This window comes from Canis lupus, chromosome X (genome assembly GCF_011100685.1).
Source record: "Canis lupus familiaris isolate Mischka breed German Shepherd chromosome X, alternate assembly UU_Cfam_GSD_1.0, whole genome shotgun sequence".
NCBI classification, from domain to species: Eukaryota; Metazoa; Chordata; class Mammalia; order Carnivora; family Canidae; genus Canis; species Canis lupus.
The window spans coordinates 112,214,776-112,236,340 of NC_049260.1; the positions used below are offsets into that span (position 1 = coordinate 112,214,776).

The 21,565-nt window shown below is 37.8% G+C and overlaps 1 protein-coding gene across 1 annotated transcript; it reads left to right on the plus strand.

Moving 5' to 3' along the window:
- The first annotated feature begins 3,026 nt into the window (after nt 1–3,026).
- Nucleotides 3,027–19,374, plus strand: LOC612108. Its single transcript, XM_038586624.1, has 3 exons — nt 3,027–3,163; nt 18,539–18,841; nt 19,035–19,374. Exons 2-3 carry the CDS (start codon nt 18,704–18,706, stop codon nt 19,242–19,244), a joined length of 348 nt encoding a protein of 115 aa, XP_038442552.1. The 5' UTR covers nt 3,027–3,163; nt 18,539–18,703; the 3' UTR covers nt 19,245–19,374.
- The last annotated feature ends 2,191 nt before the right edge of the window (nt 19,375–21,565 follow it).

Here is a 21,565-nt window from a genome sequence, read left to right on the forward strand (position 1 = left end):
CCAATGTGATGTCAAAGTAATTGGCTAAAAATTAGAAAATTCCTTTGATAGGCACTAATTTACCAATTTCACTGATCTATTTTTTGTGAATTCATTTAGGTTTGTAATATAGATGGATTGATCTGCTTTGGATTCAGGTGGATATGCTCCTGTAAAGTCATTACTGCTATTCACACTTAATAAAATTAATTTTGATGATAACTGAATAATATTGATTAAATCTGTATACTTTCTAAACTGAAGTAAGATTTGTATGAAGGGTCACCAACTACTTAACTCTCACAGACACTTCAATCATCTTTTCTGAGGCCTTTTGATGAAATGTATACAGTACATTCCTAGGTAATCCTTTCTAATCTTGTAGGGGAATTTTATCTTCTAGTTCTACATTTTCCATTTTTTAAAGATACTTTATTTATATTGACAAAACGTCCTTTTCCCCAGCTGTATTGAGGCATGATTGACAAATCAAAATTTTATACATGAAATGTGAACAATGTGATATTTTGATATATATACCTATTGTGAAATGATTACCACAAGCAAGCTAATTAATACATCTATCACCTCACATAGTTACCAATTTTTGGTGTGTGAAAACTCAAGATCTATTCTTGTAGCAAATTTTAAGCATGCAATACTATAGTCACCATGCTGTATGTTAGATCTCTAGAACTTACTCATCATAAACTGACAGTTTCTACCCTTGGACCAACATTTCTCCATTACCTTCATCCCCTAGACCGTAATACCCTTCTGCTCTTTGTTACTATGAGTTTGACTCTTAGATTCTAGATGGAATTGAGATTGTGAAGTATTCTCTTTCTCTGTCTGGCTTATTTACTTAAAGTCCTTCAGGTTCATCCATGTCATTGCAAAAAGAAGAATTTCTTTCTTCTTTATGGTTGAATAGTATCCCATTATATATTTTAATTATATATTTATATTTTCAAATTATATACATAATTTTTTATTAATCTGTCAAGGGACACTTGGGTTGTTTCTATATCTTGGCTATTGTAAACAATGCGGCAGTCTACAAGGGAGTAAGATATCTCTTCAAGGTACTGATTTCATTTCCTTTGAATATATACTTTGAAGTGGAATTGCTGGATCATATGGTAGTTCTAGTTTCAATTTTTTGAGGAACCTCACACTGTTTTCCATAGTGGCTGCACCAATTTACATTCCCACCAACAGTGTACAAGGGTTCCCTTTTCTCCACATCCTTGCCAACACTTATCTTTTGACTTTTTGATAGTAGCTATTCTAACAGGTTTGAGGTGATTATTTCATTGTGGTTTGGATTTGCATATCCCTGATGACTAGTGATGTTGAACACCTTTTCATATACCTGGTGGCCGTTTGGATGTCTTCTTTGGAGGAATATCTATTAAGATCCTTTGCCCACTTTTAATTAGGTTATTATTATTATTATTGCTATTAAGTTGTATAAGTTCCTTATATATTTTGGATATTTACTATTATTGGATACATAGTTTACATATATTTTCTTCCATTCCATAGGTAGCCTTTTCATTTTCTTGATCATTTCTTTTGCTGTGCAGAAGCTTTTTATTTTGATATAGTCTCACTTGTTTATTTTTGCTTTTGTACCTGTGCTTTTGGAATCATACCAAGAAAATCATAGCTAAGACCAAGTCAAGGAGCCTTTCTCCTATATTTTCTTCCAGGAGTTTTATGGTTTTAGGTTTCTACATTTTCGTTAGTACCTTTTTTCAAGAAAGGGGAACACTGGATTCATAGTGCCACTAAGTTCTAACAAGTTACAGTCATCAGGTGTTTGCATTTCCATTCAAAATTGAGGAAGAGACCAATCTCAGGCCTGTAGGCCATTGGTATGCTGGTAAATGTTTAACAAATGGTTCTCTGAAGGAACAAAGACCAGATGTTAAGGATTGAATTGTATCCCCCCAAAATTTATATGCTGAAGTTCTAAGCCTAAGTACCTCAAAGTGTGACCTAATTTCCAAACAGTTACATTACAGATATAATTATTATACTATATAATATATTATATAATTATAAATAATTATAGATATGATATGGTTATAATATAATATAATATAATATAATATAATATTATATAATAGTGAAAGGGAATATAAGGGAAGGGAGAAGAAATGTGTGGGAAATATCAGGAGACAGAACGTAAAGACTGCTAACTCTGGGAAACGAACTAGGGGTGGTAGAAGGGGAGGAGGGCGGGGGGTGGGAGTGAATGGGTGACGGGCACTGGGGGTTATTCTGTATGTTAGTAAATTGAACACCAATAAAAAATAAATTAAAAAAAATAAATAAAATAAATAAATAAATAAATAAAAATAAAAATGCAAAAAAAAATAATATAATATAATATAGTATAATATAATATACTGGACTAGGTTGGGCCCCTAATCCAATATGGTGACCTTATAAAAAGATGCCATGTATAGAGAGGCACATTATTGAGGGAAGATAATGTGAAGAAACAATGGGAAAAGATATCCATCTATAAGTGAAGGAGAGATGACTAGAACAGATCCTTCTCTCAGAGCCTTCAGAAGGAACCAACCCTACCAGTCTAGCCTATAGACTTCTAGCCTATAGAACTGATAGAACTGTGAGAAAATCAGTTTGTTGATTAAACCACCCCGATTTTGGTAATTGTTACAGCAGCACAAGCAAACTAATACACCTGATTTATAGCATTTGCCTAATTCCATGAAGCAAATATTCCCACTATGGCTAATTTCAGCCTACCAATATACTGTCATCAAACACAAAATTATGAAGAGACATACAATCAACTCTCTCAAGCAGGTCTGTGCCAGCACCAGACACCACTGCCTGTGAGTCAGCAGATCACATCCAATCTGGGATGCCTATAAAAGCAGGGAACACATGATCCTGGGGTAAACAGAAATGGTCCACTAAAAAATAATGTTTCTATTCTTATTCATGTTGCACTCTCCAAAATCTCATGGCATTACATAAAGAAAAATGTGACTTGAAAAAGAGGAGCCAGAATAGGAGGAGCTGGAAGAGGAAGAGGAGGGGAAGTTTAGAAACAAATAAAAGACTTACTATCTGTTCCTTTACAGAAAAATTTTCTATTCCTGGAAGTAAAGAATAGTAAGAAGCAGAGCGGCACTGTGTCAAGGTAATTCCATTTCGGGGAAAGATATTAGGAAGAATTTTGGTAGGATTTATACATAGACAAAGCAATGAGGCTATCAGGAATTGGTGTCTGTATACAAGAATGAAACTTAAGTCTGCTGACTCCTGAGATTGTGGGCACTGACGACCTGCCTTGTCATCCATTGACTTGGTTTAAACTAGCATAGAAATTATATGATTAGAAATATATATTGTTTTACCATTTTTATCTTTGACATCAATCTCTGCAAGGGAACTTGAACTGGGAAGAGGCAGAAATTCCTTCTTTTAGCTGCCCATGTAAATTGACCTGTAATTAGTGTAATTCCAGCAGCCTGTTAATTAGATTGTTCTTTCTACCATTACCATTGTCCACAAGAGCTATGAAAGTAAAATAGGAATAGACAGACATCTATTGATACTGTTACTATCAATATTATTGCTATTTCAGGTTTATATTATTATTCTCATTATGGATTAAGTGTGCTTCAAAAATGCAAGGCTCTTCCTGCATAAATATAATTAAAAATCCTGTATATAAAAGTATATACAAAATAAAAGCCAAATAACCAGAAAAAAAGGAATGCATGTGTCATTTAAGAATTGATTAATACATAAAGATTTTTTAAGGAAACAATAAAAAAATATAAATGTCCCAATAGAAAAATGGGCAAAGATTTGGTTAGGTAACTCCTAAAATAAAATGCATATGGTCAATTAATTTAAGAAAGATTAATTTCTTAATTAATTAATTTTACTGGTGTCAATTGGATTATTTACTGACACATTACTCAATATTTTTTCCTCATTTCATTTGACACTAATGAAAGGAGAAACATTTCCATACATTCAGTAAAATGGATAAGTGGAGCTTATAATAAAACCTACTTTTTAGATTGTTGGGAGGATCAGTTAAGGTAATGCATGTGAAGTGCTTAGAATAGGGTCTGGTGCATGATAGAAGCTCAATAAATGTTAGCTCTGATGACATTACCTATTAACATGAAGAAGGTGTTCAGGGAAATGGCCTGGCAGTGGGGCAGGATGAGATAACTCAGAGGACTCTGAGAGAGAAGCTATCTGCATGGCACTGACCTTGGCATGGCCCAGCAAGAGAACATACAGAGGCATTTCAGAAGAGACAATGCCAAGGAGAGAGAAGGGTGACTCTAAGGCCATGAGTGTGCCCCTATGAATTAAAACTGGGGATGGGAAGAGTGGGCAGAAATAATGCTACTGACTTGTGCAGACCGGAGTGAAACTTTGAAGAGATTTTCCTCTCAAGAACAACCTTTGTTCTCAGAAGTAGCATCATGATATTTCTTCTGAGGATTTAAATTCTCACATTGGCCTGTCACATGCTCACACCTTGGCAAAAAGGCAATGAACTTGACATGTGCCATTCCCTGTGTAGAGACTTGCTGCAGGGCACACCTTTCCCTAAAGTAGCCTGTAATGTGTGTTTTGCTTTTGTTAATGTTTCTGTTAAGTTAGTTTAAAACAGTTAAAATTCCAGAACAAAAGCATAACTTCAGAAGCTATATTTGAAGTCTGAGACGTTTATAGTCAATTCCTATGCTGAATTTCTGAATAAAGTTGTAAGGCATAAAAATGTATTTTATTCCACTGTAGTATAATTGAAGCTTGATTACGAAAGTACATATGATTATCTTTAAATTCAGTGTATGTGTTTCAAGTTTACAGAATGAAATTTGCAGGTTTCATAGATTTGAAAAAAGTCACACATCTGGATGGATGATATATAGTTGTGACAAAATTGCTCTTCTCTTTAATCCCTAGAGCGAAGAACATGATTTGTTCCAGCAGGGATTTTGTGGAGGTTTCGTCTTGCTTTCTTTATATTAAAAGAAACTGTGTATTGATTTCCAAGCACATCTTGACATGTTAACATCTTGTTTTATTTTTTCTTTCTTTTTTTTATTTTTTTTTTATTTTTTCTTTAGTTATTTAAGGTCACTGATTCTGAGCAAATCTGAAAACAAAACCCTTGGGAGTGGAAGCCTTCACAATAGCACAATCTTGAATTAGCTGGGAGTAGTTTTCATTTCTAACATTGGCAGCCATATTCATTGAATCGCATTTATTCTGTTGACTTTTCAATGAATGATTTTCTTTCTGGTGGGTAAAAGAATGGCAAAGATGCACCAGTAGTTGGTTAAAATAAAGAATACCTATTAACCCAATGAACATTAGTGACTTGTATCCGTCAACAAGTTACCGGTAGAGGACAGGAGAATAAAAATGTAGCCCTTTGGAATAATTGACATTTTGGCAGCTGACAATATTCAAGCAGTGAACCATTATTGGAAGAAACTTCCAGGAAAAGTTTGACATTTAAAATAGAATTGGTAGCATATAAATATTTAAAAGATCTTTTGGAGAAATTAGAACATCTGGGGAATTTGCTTGAGATAGGGAGATCTAATTTTTGCTGACAATTATTATGTTCCAGTTACTGTGCTGGCCTTTCGTTTATTCTTGACAATATTTATATGAGGCAGGTGCTATTATCACCTCCAGCTTACAGATGAGGAAACTGAGAAGCTAATATGCTCAGGGCCATATGTTAGTAATGAAGGATCCATTGTTGGCTGGCTCCAAAGATCAGTCTGTCAGTCATTGGGATTTATTGGTCATATTTCATTCCTTCCCAGTAATTAATCATTTGCTCTGGGTTGATTTTTTTTTTCTTTTTTTTTTTCTGGGTTGATTTTGAACCTGACAAATGAAATTTGTCAGAGGAATATAATAAATGATAGAATAATAATAGCTATCACTTAATGAGCATTTACATGTTCCAGGTGATATGCTGCACTCTTCTTTTTTTTCCATGCCTACCCCACAGGCTGTTTAATTAGCTTTATGAGATATAATTCACATACCATACAATTCACCCATTTGAAGTGCACAAGTCAGTATTTTTAAAATATAGTCAGAGCTGTGCAACTATCACTACAGTCCTTTGTAGAACATTTTCAACACCTTAAAAAGAAACTGTATATTCTTTTTTTAAAAAAAGATTTATTATTTATGAGAGACACAGAGAGAGAGAGAGAGAGAAAGGCAGAGAGAGAAGCAGGCTCCATGCAGGGAGCCTGACGTGGGACTCGATCCTGGGACTCCAGGACCTCGCCCTGGGCTGAAGGCAGCACTAAATCGCTGAGCCATCCAGGGATCCCCAAACTCTATATTCTTTAGCTATCATTTCCCAATAGCTTTTTCCCTCAGCCAGAAGCAACTGCTAATCTGCTTTGTCTGTGTAGATTTCCCTGTTCTGAGCATTTCATGTGAATAGAGTGATATACTATGTGGTCTTTTGTGACTGACTTGTGTCACTTAGCATGTTTTCAAGGTTCATCCATGTTGTAGATGGATTAGTACTTCATTCCTTGTGATGACCGAATGCTATTTAATTATGTGGATATGCCACATTTTTGTTTATCCATTCATCAGTCGATGGGCATTTGGGTTGTTTCCACTTTGAGGATTATAAATATTGCTGCTATGAACATCCATGTACAATTTTTTTGTGTGTGGACATATATTTTCATTATCTTGGGGAGACACTGTAATTAGAATTGGTGGGTCATATGGTAACTCCGTTTCACTTTTTGAGAAATTGCCAAACTCTTCCAAAACATCTGCACCATTTTACATTCTTGGTAATAGTGGGTGAGAGTTCTGATTTCTCTACATTCTCACCAATATTTACCATTATCTGAATTTTTATATTCTAGTCATTCTAGTGTGTATGTAGTACCTCTCGGTGGTTTTTATTTGCTTGGCTAATGATGTCAAGGAATGTTAATGTGCTTGTTGGTCATTTGTATATCTTCCTTGGAGAAATGTCTGTTCAGATCCTTTGCCCATTTTTATTTGGGTTATTTATCTTTTTATCATTGACTTGTAAGAGTTCTTTATATATTCTGGATAAAAATTTCTTATAGGACATATGATTTGCAAATATTTTCTCCCATTCTGTGAGGTGTTGTGCTATATTCTCTAAGTGATTTATTTCATTTGATCTTTATAACAGCCTTATGAGATATTATCCCTCCTATTTTTAGAGATCAGAAAACAGGTTCAGAGTGGTTAGGTACCTAGCTTAACTCACAGGGTTAATATGGTATGATTCCCAGATTTGAGCCCCAATCTATTATTAGAAGTTCAACTAAAGCTCTCCATTCTCTTGCCTTGATGCTCATATACACTGTATGTATTTGAAGAAATAAATTGAATCTTAGGATTGCATTGGCCTGTCTATGCTTCACTCCTAGACATTCCAGTAGATAAACACTGAAAAGAAAAAAAAAAAAAACACTTTGGCGATACTTCGCAAATTGATTATCTGGGGACAGTGCTGATTCCCAGAAGAAAAGGGGTAGCCACACAGCTCCCGAGGCAGGTTGAATTGATGTTCTGAGTCTGGATTTATAAGCATGGGGAATTGTTCTTTTAAAAGACATTGACAAAGAGAAACCTTTTAATGTGAGCCAGATGCAGCCATGATTTTGATTAAATGTTTGCTGGTAACCATACTTAGGTGGGAACATCTGCCCACTGATGAGCTCCCTGGAGTTTTAGCAGGTGAATTTATGTAGGAAATACAATTCCAAGTACTTCTTCCTAAAGAGAGATGCTAGGGGGGAAAAGTTCACTTTTTTTCCTTCCATTTTTTTTCACCTGCCATTTAGGAGACCTAAGGAGATGCATTCCTGTATTGGGATAATACCACTTCCCCTTGACCTCTTTGCTTCCCCAGTTTAAGCTTTGCAGCTGGCCAATGCTGGTACCTACATCTGGGCCACATGTGTGCGGGCATCTTGGGTTGTCTAAAAATAGTGCACAGCCCCATATGCCTATAATAGCAACCTGCTGACATTAGAATATGCTGCTATTTTTCATACACACCCACACTCCTGAGCACACACACTCCTTTCCTTTCAAATCTACCCTTTTAGATGTCCTTCCTAATCTATCTTTGGAAGGCTACATCATGCAGGATACATGATATTTAGAGGAAACATGTTCCTATTGGTGTTTTTGGATTCTTCTGGGTTCTAGGTCAATCTTAAGCAATCCCCTGTCAGGAGGGCTTTACTTACCTCCCAGACTGCCATGCAATGGCAAGGTTTATTTGTCTCATCACTTATACTTAAGTCACTACCTGGTATATTATCCATCATTACCTAGATTTTTATCCACATACTGTTCTACACATGACAGAATTGGATTCAACTCTCTCCCCATCTTCATAAGCTCTTCTTTTCTGCCCTCTGTAACTGATAGTTGATGGTTAAGAAACTCTACAGTAGCTTCAAATTTTTCTCTCAATGTTCATCTCTGTTTTATAAGTAGAATATGGTTCTGCATTGAGGAAATCACTTCCCTGCAGTACTCTTAGGCAAACATTAGTCTCCTCATATACCCCAGGGAGTAGAGGTGGAGTAGCTGGCTGCTTTGCTCCTCATTATCACTTCTGACCATTTCTGCTCCTTTCTCCTTGGAAATCCAGACCTCATTTGTAGTTCACATTATTAAACAATATCATGTCCTTACTCCTTTCCCTTCATTCATTAGACGCTTTAGTTCTGGAGTCCCTTTTACCTCTCCACTTTTCTCACTGCCACCATTTTATCAACTTCAACATCTGTCATCTATGTGGGTATTCATCCAACAGTTTTGGCCTTGCAAATCTTTCATGTCCTTATGTCCAATGACATTTTTCTTCCATCATACTTAAGCCACTCACGTTAATGCTCATGCTGTAGACATTGCCATTCTCATAAATCGTACCAATTCTGAAATCTTTTTTTTTTTTTAATTTTTATTTATTTAGGATAGTCACACAGAGAGAGAGAGAGAGGCAGAGACACAGGCAGAGGGAGAAGCAGGCTCCATGCACCGGGAGCCCGACGTGGGATTCGATCCCGGGTCTCCAGGATCGCGCCCTGGGCCAAAGGCAGGCGCCAAACCGCTGCGCCACCCAGGGATCCCCAATTCTGAAATCTTTATTTTAAAACATACATCTCTTGAGCTACAACTGGTTGTTCTTTCTGCAAAAAATACCTCCTCCACATGTATGTATGTACACACACACACACATACACACAAATCCAGCAGTTCTTCAACTTTGAATTGCAGTCTATGAAATCTACTGTAATTTTCACCCTTCTTATTCCTCACTTCCTCATTCTTTAGCAATATAGAGTTCACATTTCATCATTATTATCACTTACTTTCATAGACCTTCATCTCCATGCCTACTGTAACACTCTAGTACATTCCTAGACAAATCACAACCCTTGTGAAATCTAGCTATCTGTCTATTCTGTTCCTATAAATGAGTGATGAATGTTGTAGAAATTTACAAGACTGAGCTAACTCATACCACCTTAAATTCTTGACCACAAATCTCAAATCAGCAATCCTTCCATATCATGTGCCCATTTCCATTTTTTCAAAATAAATACTCAACATCTTATCCTCTTCTTAGTTCTTAAACACCCCAGACTAGCTCCTATCATTTTATGACCTTGCCTCATCCTTCATTGAGAAAAATGAAGAATCAACGGAGAATTCCCTTAAATCTTTCCCACCAAATCCATCATCTTACCTGCATTGGTAATCATTTCCTTCTTTTCTGTACAGTATATAAACATCACCTCTTCTCATGTAAAGTGAACCCTTCTACTTTTACTATGTATCCTATCTACCATTGCTCTAAATACTCCATTAGTGTTCTCAATATTTTTTCTTTGACAACTATTGCCTTGATCTTTTATATTATCAATTTTATTGAATCATTCACATCAGCATACAGATGTGCTCTAAAATATACCCTTTTAAAAATATATTCTCTTGATACCAAATTGCCCTCTGACTATGGTCCCAGTTTCTCCTCTCCTTGGCACCAATCCTTGCAAAAGAAATTGCCTATTTACCACCCACATCCCCACCTCACAAGATCTCCTTAATACACACTATTGAGGTTTATATTAAATATTTTCCATTATTTTAATATCCTTTTTAAAAAGATACCAATTACCTCCATATTACTAAGTTCAGTAGCCTTTGTCCCCATCTTACCTATGAAAAATATTTAATAAAGTTGACTATTTTTTCCTTCTTATACATGATCAGCCCTTTGATTTTGTAATGCTCATTTTACCTGCCCCCCCATTGTTTTCAATTGTTTTGGTCATATACTCAGAAGTGGAATTGCTAGGTGATACGGCAAGTCTATGTTTAACTTGTTGAGGAACTGCCAAACTGTTTTCCAGAGGCAACACCATTTTATGTTCCCACTGTAAGTGTATGAGGGTCTTAATTTCTTCACCTCCTTGCCAATACTTGGTATTTTCTGTTTATTTATTATTGTCATTGAGGCACAATTGATATACAACATTATATTACTTTCAGATCCACAATATACAGTGATTCAGCATTTATATACATTGCAAAATGGTCAAAACAATAAGTCTGTTATTATTACCATCTGTTACCATCTGTTACCTTACAAAGTTAATACAATATTTTTTAGAAGATTTTATTTATTTATTCATGAGACACACAGAGAGAGGCAGAGACATAGACAGAGGGAGAAGCGGGCTTCATGCAGGGAGCCTGATGCAGGACTCAATACCTGGACCTCAGGATCATGTCCTGAGCAGAAGGCAGATAGTCAACCCCTGAGCCACCCAGGCATCCCAATACAGTATCATTATCTATATTCTCCATACTATACATTATATCCCCATGACTTATTTATCTTATAACTGAAAGTTTGTACTTCTTAACCCATTTTGCCCTCCCACATCCCATCTCACCCTGGCAACAAACTAATCTGTTCTTTGTATCTCTGAGTCTAAGTTTTATCTTGTTTTTAGATTCCATATAAAAGTGAAAATATTCAGTGTTTGTCATTTTCTGTCTAACTTATTTCACTTAGCATGATACCCTCAATGTTCATCTATGTTGTTGCAAATAGTAAGATTTTTTTATCGCTGAATAGTATTCCATTGTTTATGTATATATACTACATCTTTTTTTATCCATTCATCTGTCAGTGGACACTTAGGTTGTTTCCATATCTTGGCTACTGTAAGAAATGCTGCAGTGAACATAAAGATGCATAGATCTTTTTGAATTAGTGTTTTTGTTTTATTCGGATACACAGTAGTGGAATTAATGGATCATATGGTAGTTCTATTTTAAATTTTGTTGAGGAAACTCCATGCTCTTTTCCATAGTGGCTGCATCAATTTACATTTGCATCAACAGCACACAAAGATTCTTTTTTCTCTACATCCTCACCAACACTTACTGTTTCTTGCCTTTTTCATAATAGCTATTTTAACAGGCATAAGCCATTTTAACAGGCAATGATAGCTCATTGTGATTTTGATTTGCGTTTCCCTCATGATTGGTGATGTTGAACATCTTTTCATGTGCCTGTTGGCCATCTATATGTCTTCTTTGGGAAAATGTCTATTCAGATCCTCTGCCATTTTTTAATTGGATTGTTTGTTTTTATGTTATTGAGTTGTTTGAGTTAATTATGTATTTTTTCAGAGCACATTTTACCTTTATTTTATTTTTTATTTTTAAATGTTAATTCCAGTGTAGTTAACATACAATGTTATATTCGTTCAGGTGTACAATATAGAATATAACAATTCTTTTTTTATTTTTATTTTTTAATTTATTTTTTTGTATATTTATATTGGAGTTTGATTTTCCAACATATAGTATAACACCCAGTGCTCATCCCATCAAGTGCCCCCCTCAGCGCCTGTCACCCAGTCACTCCATCCCCCCACCCACCTCCCCCTTCCACAACCCCTTGTTCGTTTCCCAGAGTTAGGGGTCTCTCATGTTCTGTCAGCCTCTCTGATTTATAAGTTTTGGATGTTAACCTCTTGTTGGATATATGATTTGCAAATACCTTCTCCAAAATTAGTATGTTTCCTTTTCTTTTGTTGATGGTTTCCTTAGCTGAGCAGTAGTCCCATTTGTTTCCTTTTTCTTTTGTTTCCCTTGCCTTTGGAATCAGATCCAAGAAAACATGGTTAAGGCTGATGTTAAGGAGCTTTCCCTCTATGTTTTCTTCTAGGGGTTTTATGGTTTTGGGTTTTTCATTCAAGTCTTTAATCCATTTTTAGTTAATTTTTATACATGCTGTAAGATAGTCATCTAGTTTTATTCTTTTGCATGTAGCTATCCAGTTTTCCCAATATCATTTATTAAAGAGACCATCTTTTCCCATTGCATATTCTTGCCTCCTTATTGTTGACCATACATGCATGGGTTTATTTCTGGGCTCTTTATTCTGTTCCATTGATCAATGTGTCTGTTTTTGTCAATACTGTATGGTTTTGATTACTATAGGTGTGTAGTATATTTGAAATCAGGGAACATACCTCTGGCTTTGTTCTTCTTTCTCAAGATTGTTTTGCTATTTAGGATCCTTTGTGTTACATACATATTTTAGAATTATTTGTCCTAGTTCTATAAAAAATGCCATTGAAATTTTGATAGGAATTGCATGGAATCTGTAAATTACTTTTATTTTTTGTGGTTTCTTCTATGACCAGTAGTTAGTCAATAACATGTTGTTTAGTCTCTACATATTTGTAGTTTTTCAGTGTTCTTTTATTTCTGTATTTTACCATCATAGTAGGAAAAGATGCTTGATATCATTTCAATTTTCTTGAATTTATTAGACTTATTTTGTTACCTAACATATGATCACCCTGGAGAATGTTCTTTGTGAAGAATGTGTATTCTATTGCTTTCAGATGGAATGTTTTGTATATATCTATTAAATCCATCTGATCTAATGTGTTGTTTAAGGCTGATATTTTCTTATTGATTTTCTGTCTGGATGATCTAGCCATTGATGTAAGTGGGATGTAAAATCCCCTACTATTATTATATTGCCATCAATTTCTCCTTTAAGTCTGTTAATATTTACTTTATATATTTTTGCTGGGTACATATATGTTTATAAATATTATGTCTTTTTGTTGAATTGGCTCCTTTATCATTATGTAGTGCCCTCCTCTGTCTTTTATTACAGTCTTTAAAGTCTCTTTTGTTTGATATGTGTATAGCTGCACCATATTTATTTTCATTCCCATGTATGTTGAACATCTTTTTCAATCCCTTCACTTTCAGTCTGCATGTATCCTTATTTCTGAAATGAGGTTTTTGGTAGTATATAGATGTGTCTTCCTTTTTAAATCCATTCAGTCACTCTATGACTTTAGACTGGAGAATTTAGCTGCAGGCTAAGTAAATAAGTCTTTTTCATAGGAGACTGGAATTATCTTTCAGTCTGCTGTCTATGCAATGCCCTGGGTGTAATGGCCTGCCAAGATCTATCTTTCCAATTGTTACAGTCTCATGCATCTCTGGAATACCAGTTCTATTGGCCACAGGTCCAGACAATCAAGGGGTGTCCTCTGGGTGGATTGTGTGCACTTATTGGCTTTAGCATGGCAACTGGAAAATGTTGGAAGTAGGGAATGCTCACTGGCTTCAGAATGGTAGTGGGACAATATTTTGACTCTACCTTCCCACAGGCTTCAGCAATGTACTGGGAGAGTCACTTGTCGATGGACATGTGCCAGCTTTAGTCTGAGAGCAGGAGAATGCCATGACCTCTCATTCTTGCTGGTCCCAGCTAGGGAGTGGAGGACTGTCACAACAACCTACATTCACAGACTTTAGGTACAGAGTGGAGAACTCCATGGCTGTTTGTGCTACACTGCCCCAGCCAGGGAGCAGGGGAGCATTGCAATCACTCACACTCTCCAGCCTCAACAAGTGCTGGGACTGCTTGCCCATCCCAGTCACAGCAACATAGTGGGAGGGTGCTGTGTTTGAGCTTACCTGCCTGTGCTAGCAGGCTGTGTGGAGGGTGCCTCAATGGCATCCACCAGCATCCCTGCCTCCAGGGAACATCTTAACTCTATCCCTTGTCCCTCCAGCAGATGCCCCCAAATCAACATATGAATCTCCCTCATATATAGTCTAGGTACTTTTCAAACTGCTGTTTTTTTTCCCCCCTGTGTCTCAGAGTAAGTGAAACTGCATATGAGCCATCCAAGAGGGAATCTGTTTCCTATAGCACTTTGGGCCCCTGGATGTCAGCCCCATTGGTTTTTCAAGTCAGATGTTCTGAGGACTCATCTTTCTGGTGCAGATCCCAGGGACTAGGGTGCCCTATGTAGGGCATCAGCCCTTCATTCATTCTGGAGAAGCACTTGTCTGGTGAGATCCCTCTCTATTGTGTGTAACCATGCAGAGGCGGGTGGGCTTGTGTGTGAGGGGAGGGAAGACTGTGCCTTGCCTCTCCTACCTGTTTAAATGTGGTCCTTTTATCTTTTGTTGTGGAGAGAAGTTAATCTAGTTTTCAGATCCTTTCAGAGGGAAATGATCCATATGTAGCTATAAATTTGGTGTGTGCATGGAAGGAAGAAAGTTCAAGATCTTATACTGCCATCTTGGACCTCTTCAATTAAAAAAAAAAAAATATATATATATATATATATATATATATATATATATATATATAGTCTTCCTAGTGGGTGTGAAGTGGTATCCCATCATGGTTTTGATTTGCATTTCCCTAATGACTGACATTGAGCGTATTTTCATATGTTTGTTGGCTATCTGTATATCTTCATTGGGAAAATGTCTATTCAAGTCCTTTATCTAATTTTTAATCGGGTAATTTGTATTTTTGTTGTAAGAGCTCTTTTTGTATTCCGGATGACTGATCTTTATCAAATATATGATTTGCAAATATTTTTCTTTTTCTCTAGTGTGCATTTTCACTTTCTTGCTAGTATTTTTTTGCAGGAGAAAACACTTCTAAAATTTTTATATAGTCCAATTTACTCTTTCTTGGGATCCCTGGGTGGCGCAGCGGTTTGGCGCCTGCCTTTGGCCCAGGGCACGATCCTGGAGACCTGGGATCGAATCCCATGTCAGGCTCCCAGGGCATGGAGCCTGCTTCTCCCTCTGCCTATGTCTCTGCCTCTCTCTCTCTCTCTCTCTCTCTCTGTGACTATCATAAATAAATAAAATAAAATAAAAATAAAATAAAAAAATACTCTTTCTTGCTTGCTTGTGCTTTTGGTGTCATATCTAACAAACCATTGCTTAACAAACTTCTATTTGTTTCCAATCTCCATAACTAACCAGAAGAGCTCAAATACATTCATTCAATAGATATACTTGTGACCACTTACTACTATGTGCTAGGCCCTACCCTAGATACTGGAGATTGTGATGTAACAGGATAGTGGAGACAGAAATTGCTAGCTAATCTCTCAGTTCAAGTTCTCTTCTTCGGGAAATATCAGAAAGGGAGACAGAACGTAAAGACTGCTAACTCTGGGAAACGAACTAGGGGTGGTAGAAGGGGAGGAGGGCGGGGGGTGGGAGTGAATGGGTGACGGGCACTGGGTATTATTCTGTATGTTAGTAAATTGAACACCAATAAAAAAAAAAAAAAAAAGTTCTCTTCTTCTTTGTGCAATTAGGTGTGGCTATGTGAGTTTTTGGCAATGAAATGTAGGTAGGAGTAATGCATGTCTCTTTTGATCCTGGTCCATAAATATTCCCATGTGCCCTCTTTCATGTTCTTTTCTACTTCTGCAAATGGAATGGAGATGGCCTTAGGAGTCCCAGCAGAGCTGACAATAAGTGCTATTTTGCCACTTACCTCAATAGAGTTGTGATGAGTTTTAAATATGGATATGAATATTTAGCATAATTCCTACATAGAGTTAATGGTCAATAAACGTTAGTTTCTATAATTATTACAGTCTTTGGATGCCACAGTAATCAGCTGGGATGGCGAAAATATAAGAAACCCTACATAATTCAGCAGATAGTGCAATTAGGTCTGCTATCCTATAGATTGTCAGGCTTGCTGATGTTAGCAGTCTCTTCTCTTATACAGCTTCTCTGTTAATGAACCAGGATAATTCTAAGCCACCTTAAATAATATTTAAAGAACCATAATTTGGAAAATACTAATGCAGTGAAAAGCAGCTTAAACTAAAAACAATATGAGAAGCTTGGTTATAGTGGTTATGAGAATTCTAAATTGTGGTAGAACATCTTTCATTTGCACAGCACTGTTTTGTAAAAAAGTCCTGGAACTTTCTCTTCTTCTACTTAAGTATATTTGATAAGAAAGCCCTGGTACTTTCTCCTGTGGGGCCAGGAGGAAGTTTAGACTATTCAAGCCCTGACCTCTGTGTGGGAACACTTAGTCCAGCTTCATTCATTTGCCACCATAAAAACCAAACCAGTCTCTTTTTTCTGCCCTCTCAAGCCATTCTTGAACCTGTTTGAGAGCCTGCCTTGCTCTCTCCAGAAAGTCTCATTATGTAAGTAACAAGCTTTCTCATACTCTCTTGGTGAATGTGCCCTTAGTCTTGACATCCAACTAAATTTGGGGTAAAGGACCCATTCTGTCTCTGTGGAGTGATCACAGTAATTGGCCCTGTAAGCCGGACACCAGGGTACTTTCCACCACCACCAGGGGTCTTTATTCTCTTGCTTTGGCTTCCTAACTGGGTCTGCTGCATGCTGGTGAGCATGCACTCTTAGCTACTGCCCACTGGCTGACTTGTACTTTGAACTGTGATCTTTTGTACTACATTTGTGGATTCTACTGAGAGTGTGCTGAAGATTTGATCAATATAAGTCAGTTTAGCAAATTGGCATATAGTGACAAGATTGGATTGGAGCCTTCCTTAAAGCAGTCATAGATTATGTGTCTCATCTTGGACCTATATGTGAGTTTTAAATCATGTGTCTCAATTACAAAGTACTATGTGACTGGCACTAAGCTCAAGTGAATGACTCTTACCTTATAAATATTGGTTGTGTCTCAACCAGGTGTTGAGACTGATGGTCTGTTTAATATATAGGCTCATTGGGCGGGGGAAGAATGGTTGCTATGTGGGATGCTGAGTCACAATTCTAAAAGCAGACTACTCACTAGGACCTTACAAAATGTTTCTGCTGCTGTTTATACCTCTCTCTCTCTCTCTCTCTCTCTCACACACACACACACACACACACACACACACACACACGAGATACTGATCCTCAGGGTTCTATAGAGAAATATCTATGGCACTCCTATAACAAAGCCAAAGGATTAACTCTACCATTGCCATGGAGGTTCATAACCCTGATGATACTGATTTGATTTGGGGTTTTCCAGAAGAAAAACTTATAAATATGAGCCAGGCAGAAAAGAACCCACTGAAGTATATCCAGCAACCCCCCCCCCCACACACACACACCCTGGAAAAGTTGCCTGGTAGAGCCAAGTGTTGGAGGGAAGTGTGATAATTCATGTCTCTACTGAGACTTAAATATGGGCCCATTAGCTCAGAGGGGCTTTAAGTAAGACATCTAAAATGTTAGGCAATGTATATGTGGTATATTATATATATTATTCAGCCATGAAAAAAGAGGAAGTCCCACCTTTTGTGATATGAATAGACTTGAGGGGGTATTATGCTAAGTGAAATAAACCAGACAGAGGACAAATAGGCATGGTATCACTTATCACTTACCCCCACCAAAAAAAGTCTAACTCATAGAAAGAGAATGGAAGAGATTACCAAGGCCTGAGGAGTAAAGGAAATAGGGAAAGGTTGGGGAAAAGGTGCAAACCTTCAGCTATAAGATTAATAGTGTCTGATTAATAGTGTCTAATGTAAGAAAACACAAAGCCAAAACAAACAAAAAACACCGCTAAGCTGTCAAGATCCTCAAAAACAAGTAGTCTAAAACCTGTCACAGCCAAGAGGAGCCTAAAAAGTTAACTAAATTTACTGTGGTATCCTATATGGCAGAAAAAGGACATTACGTAAAAACTAAGGGAATCTGAATAAGGACCAGACTTCAGTTAATAATAGTTTGTTTCATTGTTGGTTCACTAAGTTTAACGAAAGTATCATACTAATATAAGACATTAATAAATAAGGGAAATTGGGCATGGGATATTTATGTATGATTTTCACAGTTTTTCTGTATACTTAAAACTGTTCTAAAATTAAAAGTTTATTTAAAAAGCACAAAATACCAGGTACTGTTGAGCGCTAGGAGATGACAGAATGGACCAATGAATGGGAGTGGCCATGGGGAATGGCTTGAAGGAATCACCTTCTCCCTGCCATGTGTACCACAAGAATTGAACCAGGGTCGATGAGAATGAATAACAGGTCAGTTTGAGAGGGCTCTTTAGGAAGTGCTGAGAAAGCTCCCCCTTTCTCTAACCAGAGCATCTGAGCTCCTCTGCTTTCTTCCCCTCCTCCAGTGGCTGTGCACAGGTGGTGCTTTGTGATGCCAAACACCCCAGGGCTACCATTGGCTGGAGGAATTTCCTGCTGACCAATCAAAGCTAAAGGGCGTGGCTCCCCATTGTCCCTGGAGGGTATATAAAGGGCTCAGGGGCCCTGGAGAGGGCCAGTGTTGCTACAACATGGCGGAGGTTATTGAGGCAGTGCTGGGGTCTAATTCAGATGCTGAAAACAAAACCGAAATCGCAGATGTGAGAAAAGTTCCAGAAATCAAAGAGAGGAAGACCCCTTGTCAATCGAAGGACAAAGAACGTGAGAAGGTCAGATTACCCTACTCATGTACCTCCTCTTTTTCTCCTTCGATCCCCTACCCAAGACCCCTATCCTGCCCTTGTCTAGCACAAAACCCCTTCTTAGGATGCGCCCATTCTTTTAAAGTCCCCCTTCCCAATTATTTTCCATTGCCTTCCCCAAAACCAATGTCTTTCCGGGCTCACTTTGTTTTCCTTCCAGCTGCGGAAGATACTTGCAAAAGTTAAATCGGCCCTTCAGGACAATGTAGAAAAGCGTAAGAAAGGAAGGAAATCGACCATACTGGTCTGTTACCGCAGACACAGCAAAGTGAAGACTGAAAATCAGCTGAAGATGAAGACGGAAGAAGAAAGCCTGTCCCCACTCCGGGCAACACCCTATGCCTGCCAGGGGCCAAAGATCTCAAAGTAGCTGTTACCTCCCCAGAAAAAGCACTGGAGAGATGGATGCTTAGGTAGAGATCAAAAGTTTCATGGTGGTCACCTGTGAGGAGACCAATGAAGTGCACGGATATTGATTAAAACAACAAGTTGCAAATGGAGATGTGTGTCTGTGTCTTTGTGTTCTCTGATGGTGAGAGGGGAAAGGAAAGGGGCAAGTGTATGAGATGGGAGGGAGGTGGAATCCTTGAAGTTTGGGGCCCAGACCAGCCGGTCCATAGTTAGCTGGAAATTGGGAACGAAGACTAGATGAGAACTGCAGACTGAAGATAAGTTTCCTCTAACACATTATCCCACTAGAGAGTGAGAAAAAGACTTGATGTTTCTGTGTGTTCCAGGTTAGGGGGTTCCAGATAGGGAGATGGGTGATATATGGGGGGTGGCAGTGTGTAATAATGAATCTGATTATTTCTAGAGAGTTTGAGTGGGGGTGTGGAGGGGGAGAGGGAGAGAGAAACTTAAGCAGATACACTGATCACAGAGGCCAATGCGGGGCTTAATCCTACAACCCTGAGGTCATGACCTGAACCCAAACCAAGAGCTTATCAATTTGAAAAAATACAACCCTATGGACCTTCATCCCTAGTGAAAATAACACCTTCTACCCCTGATTTTATTTAAAAGGCCCAATCTAAATGAAAACAGGGACTTGAAAGATTGAAACCCATTATATAAGACCTATTTAGACAAGGTGTAATTATCCCCACTGTTTCTGCATTTAACAGTCAAATTGGACTCTGTTTTTAGACCTGGGAAATATGAATGGTGCCTCAGTGTGAATTTTCATGCCCTTAATGTCATGGCCCCACCCATTAGAACTTCATATCTTAGTATTATTGAAATTACTGATTCCATCCAATAAGTAACTGATACTTTGAAGGCACAGCAAGGTATTTGGTTAACATGTTGTATTCAGTGCCTATTTCAGCAGTCTCTCAGCTATAGTTAACCTTCACCTAGAAAGGGACACACTATACCTTTACCTGGGTACCGGATGGGATACTTCTCCCATTCCTATCATCTCACATAATCTTTGCCCGCAATATCTTAATATCTTGCAGGCAATATCTTAATACCTTAATCTAGCTTTTCCCGTATGTACAGGTATGACATCACACTAATGACATCCTTTGAGGAGATGATTGTGACATGCCTATTCATGTCATAGGCATTCATGACATGCCTATTCACTGTCACAAAGGAACTTATAAAAGAGGATGACCCATTACTCCCATGCACCGTACAGGACCCTACCACCTCAGTTAAGTTCTTGAAAATTACGTGGGAAGCTAAGGACTGCTCCAGTCCTGTTGGTGTGAAGAGACACCTTTTAGCCTTCTTAATACCTTCTAATAGCCTTCTTAATTGTTAAAATAAGCCTAAAATCTTTTAGACATTTTTTTGGACTCTGGGGGCAATATTCCTCATAATACAAATTTTACTTAAGTCCATTTGTTCCCTTACTTGCAAATAGGCCTACCTTGAATGAGGTGCCCTGAAATAAAAGGCCTAAGAATCTTTCTAAATTGATTTGGAACTGGCGCTCCTATTAGGCCCCCCCAGAGACTCCTTTACTGTAGAGGTTTTAACCTCCTGTAATATTTCTTGGAGTCCCTAGAATATCCATAATGTCCATTAGTTGCCCATGCACTTCTGATACTAGGAACTCCCCTCTTTGGCCCAATGCTATATGCCATTAGTATGGCACATACTGTACTTTCCTAGAAATATAGGCTTTCTCAAGTCCTGAAGCTGTGACTCTCCATATCCAGCTGCTCATTATGACTTTGATTATGACAGCAGCACTCTGCAAGCTCAGCATGGCCAATGAGGCCTCCTTGCTCCAGGATGAAGCCCAAGCAGGGCTTTCTGTATAACCCACCAACTGGAGAGGGAAACTTCCCCTGCACTCAATCTTTTGCCAGATGCCATAGTGCTAGAAGAGGTTATCTGTCTCTTAGAACTTTTGAATACCTGGGTATCTCCTTAGGATCAACAGAGAGAATGCCAAAAGGAGTTAATTCACTTAATCAATGATATTATCACTGTCACACTTAATGGAGCTTGCTTCAGAGCTGCTGCTTTTCATCCCTTAATCAGGAAGTTTCTGATAAAAGACAGGACCCAAGGGTTAGCTCAATTGGCTAAACTTTAGGCAGTCATCTTAGCACTGGATGTCTTGGCCAACAATTGGTCTCATCCGCACATTTTTTACAGATCTTTGGGCCACTGCCAATGGTCTGACCATCTGTTCTGGCCAATGCAAACAATTCCTTACACAGGGTTGCCTTA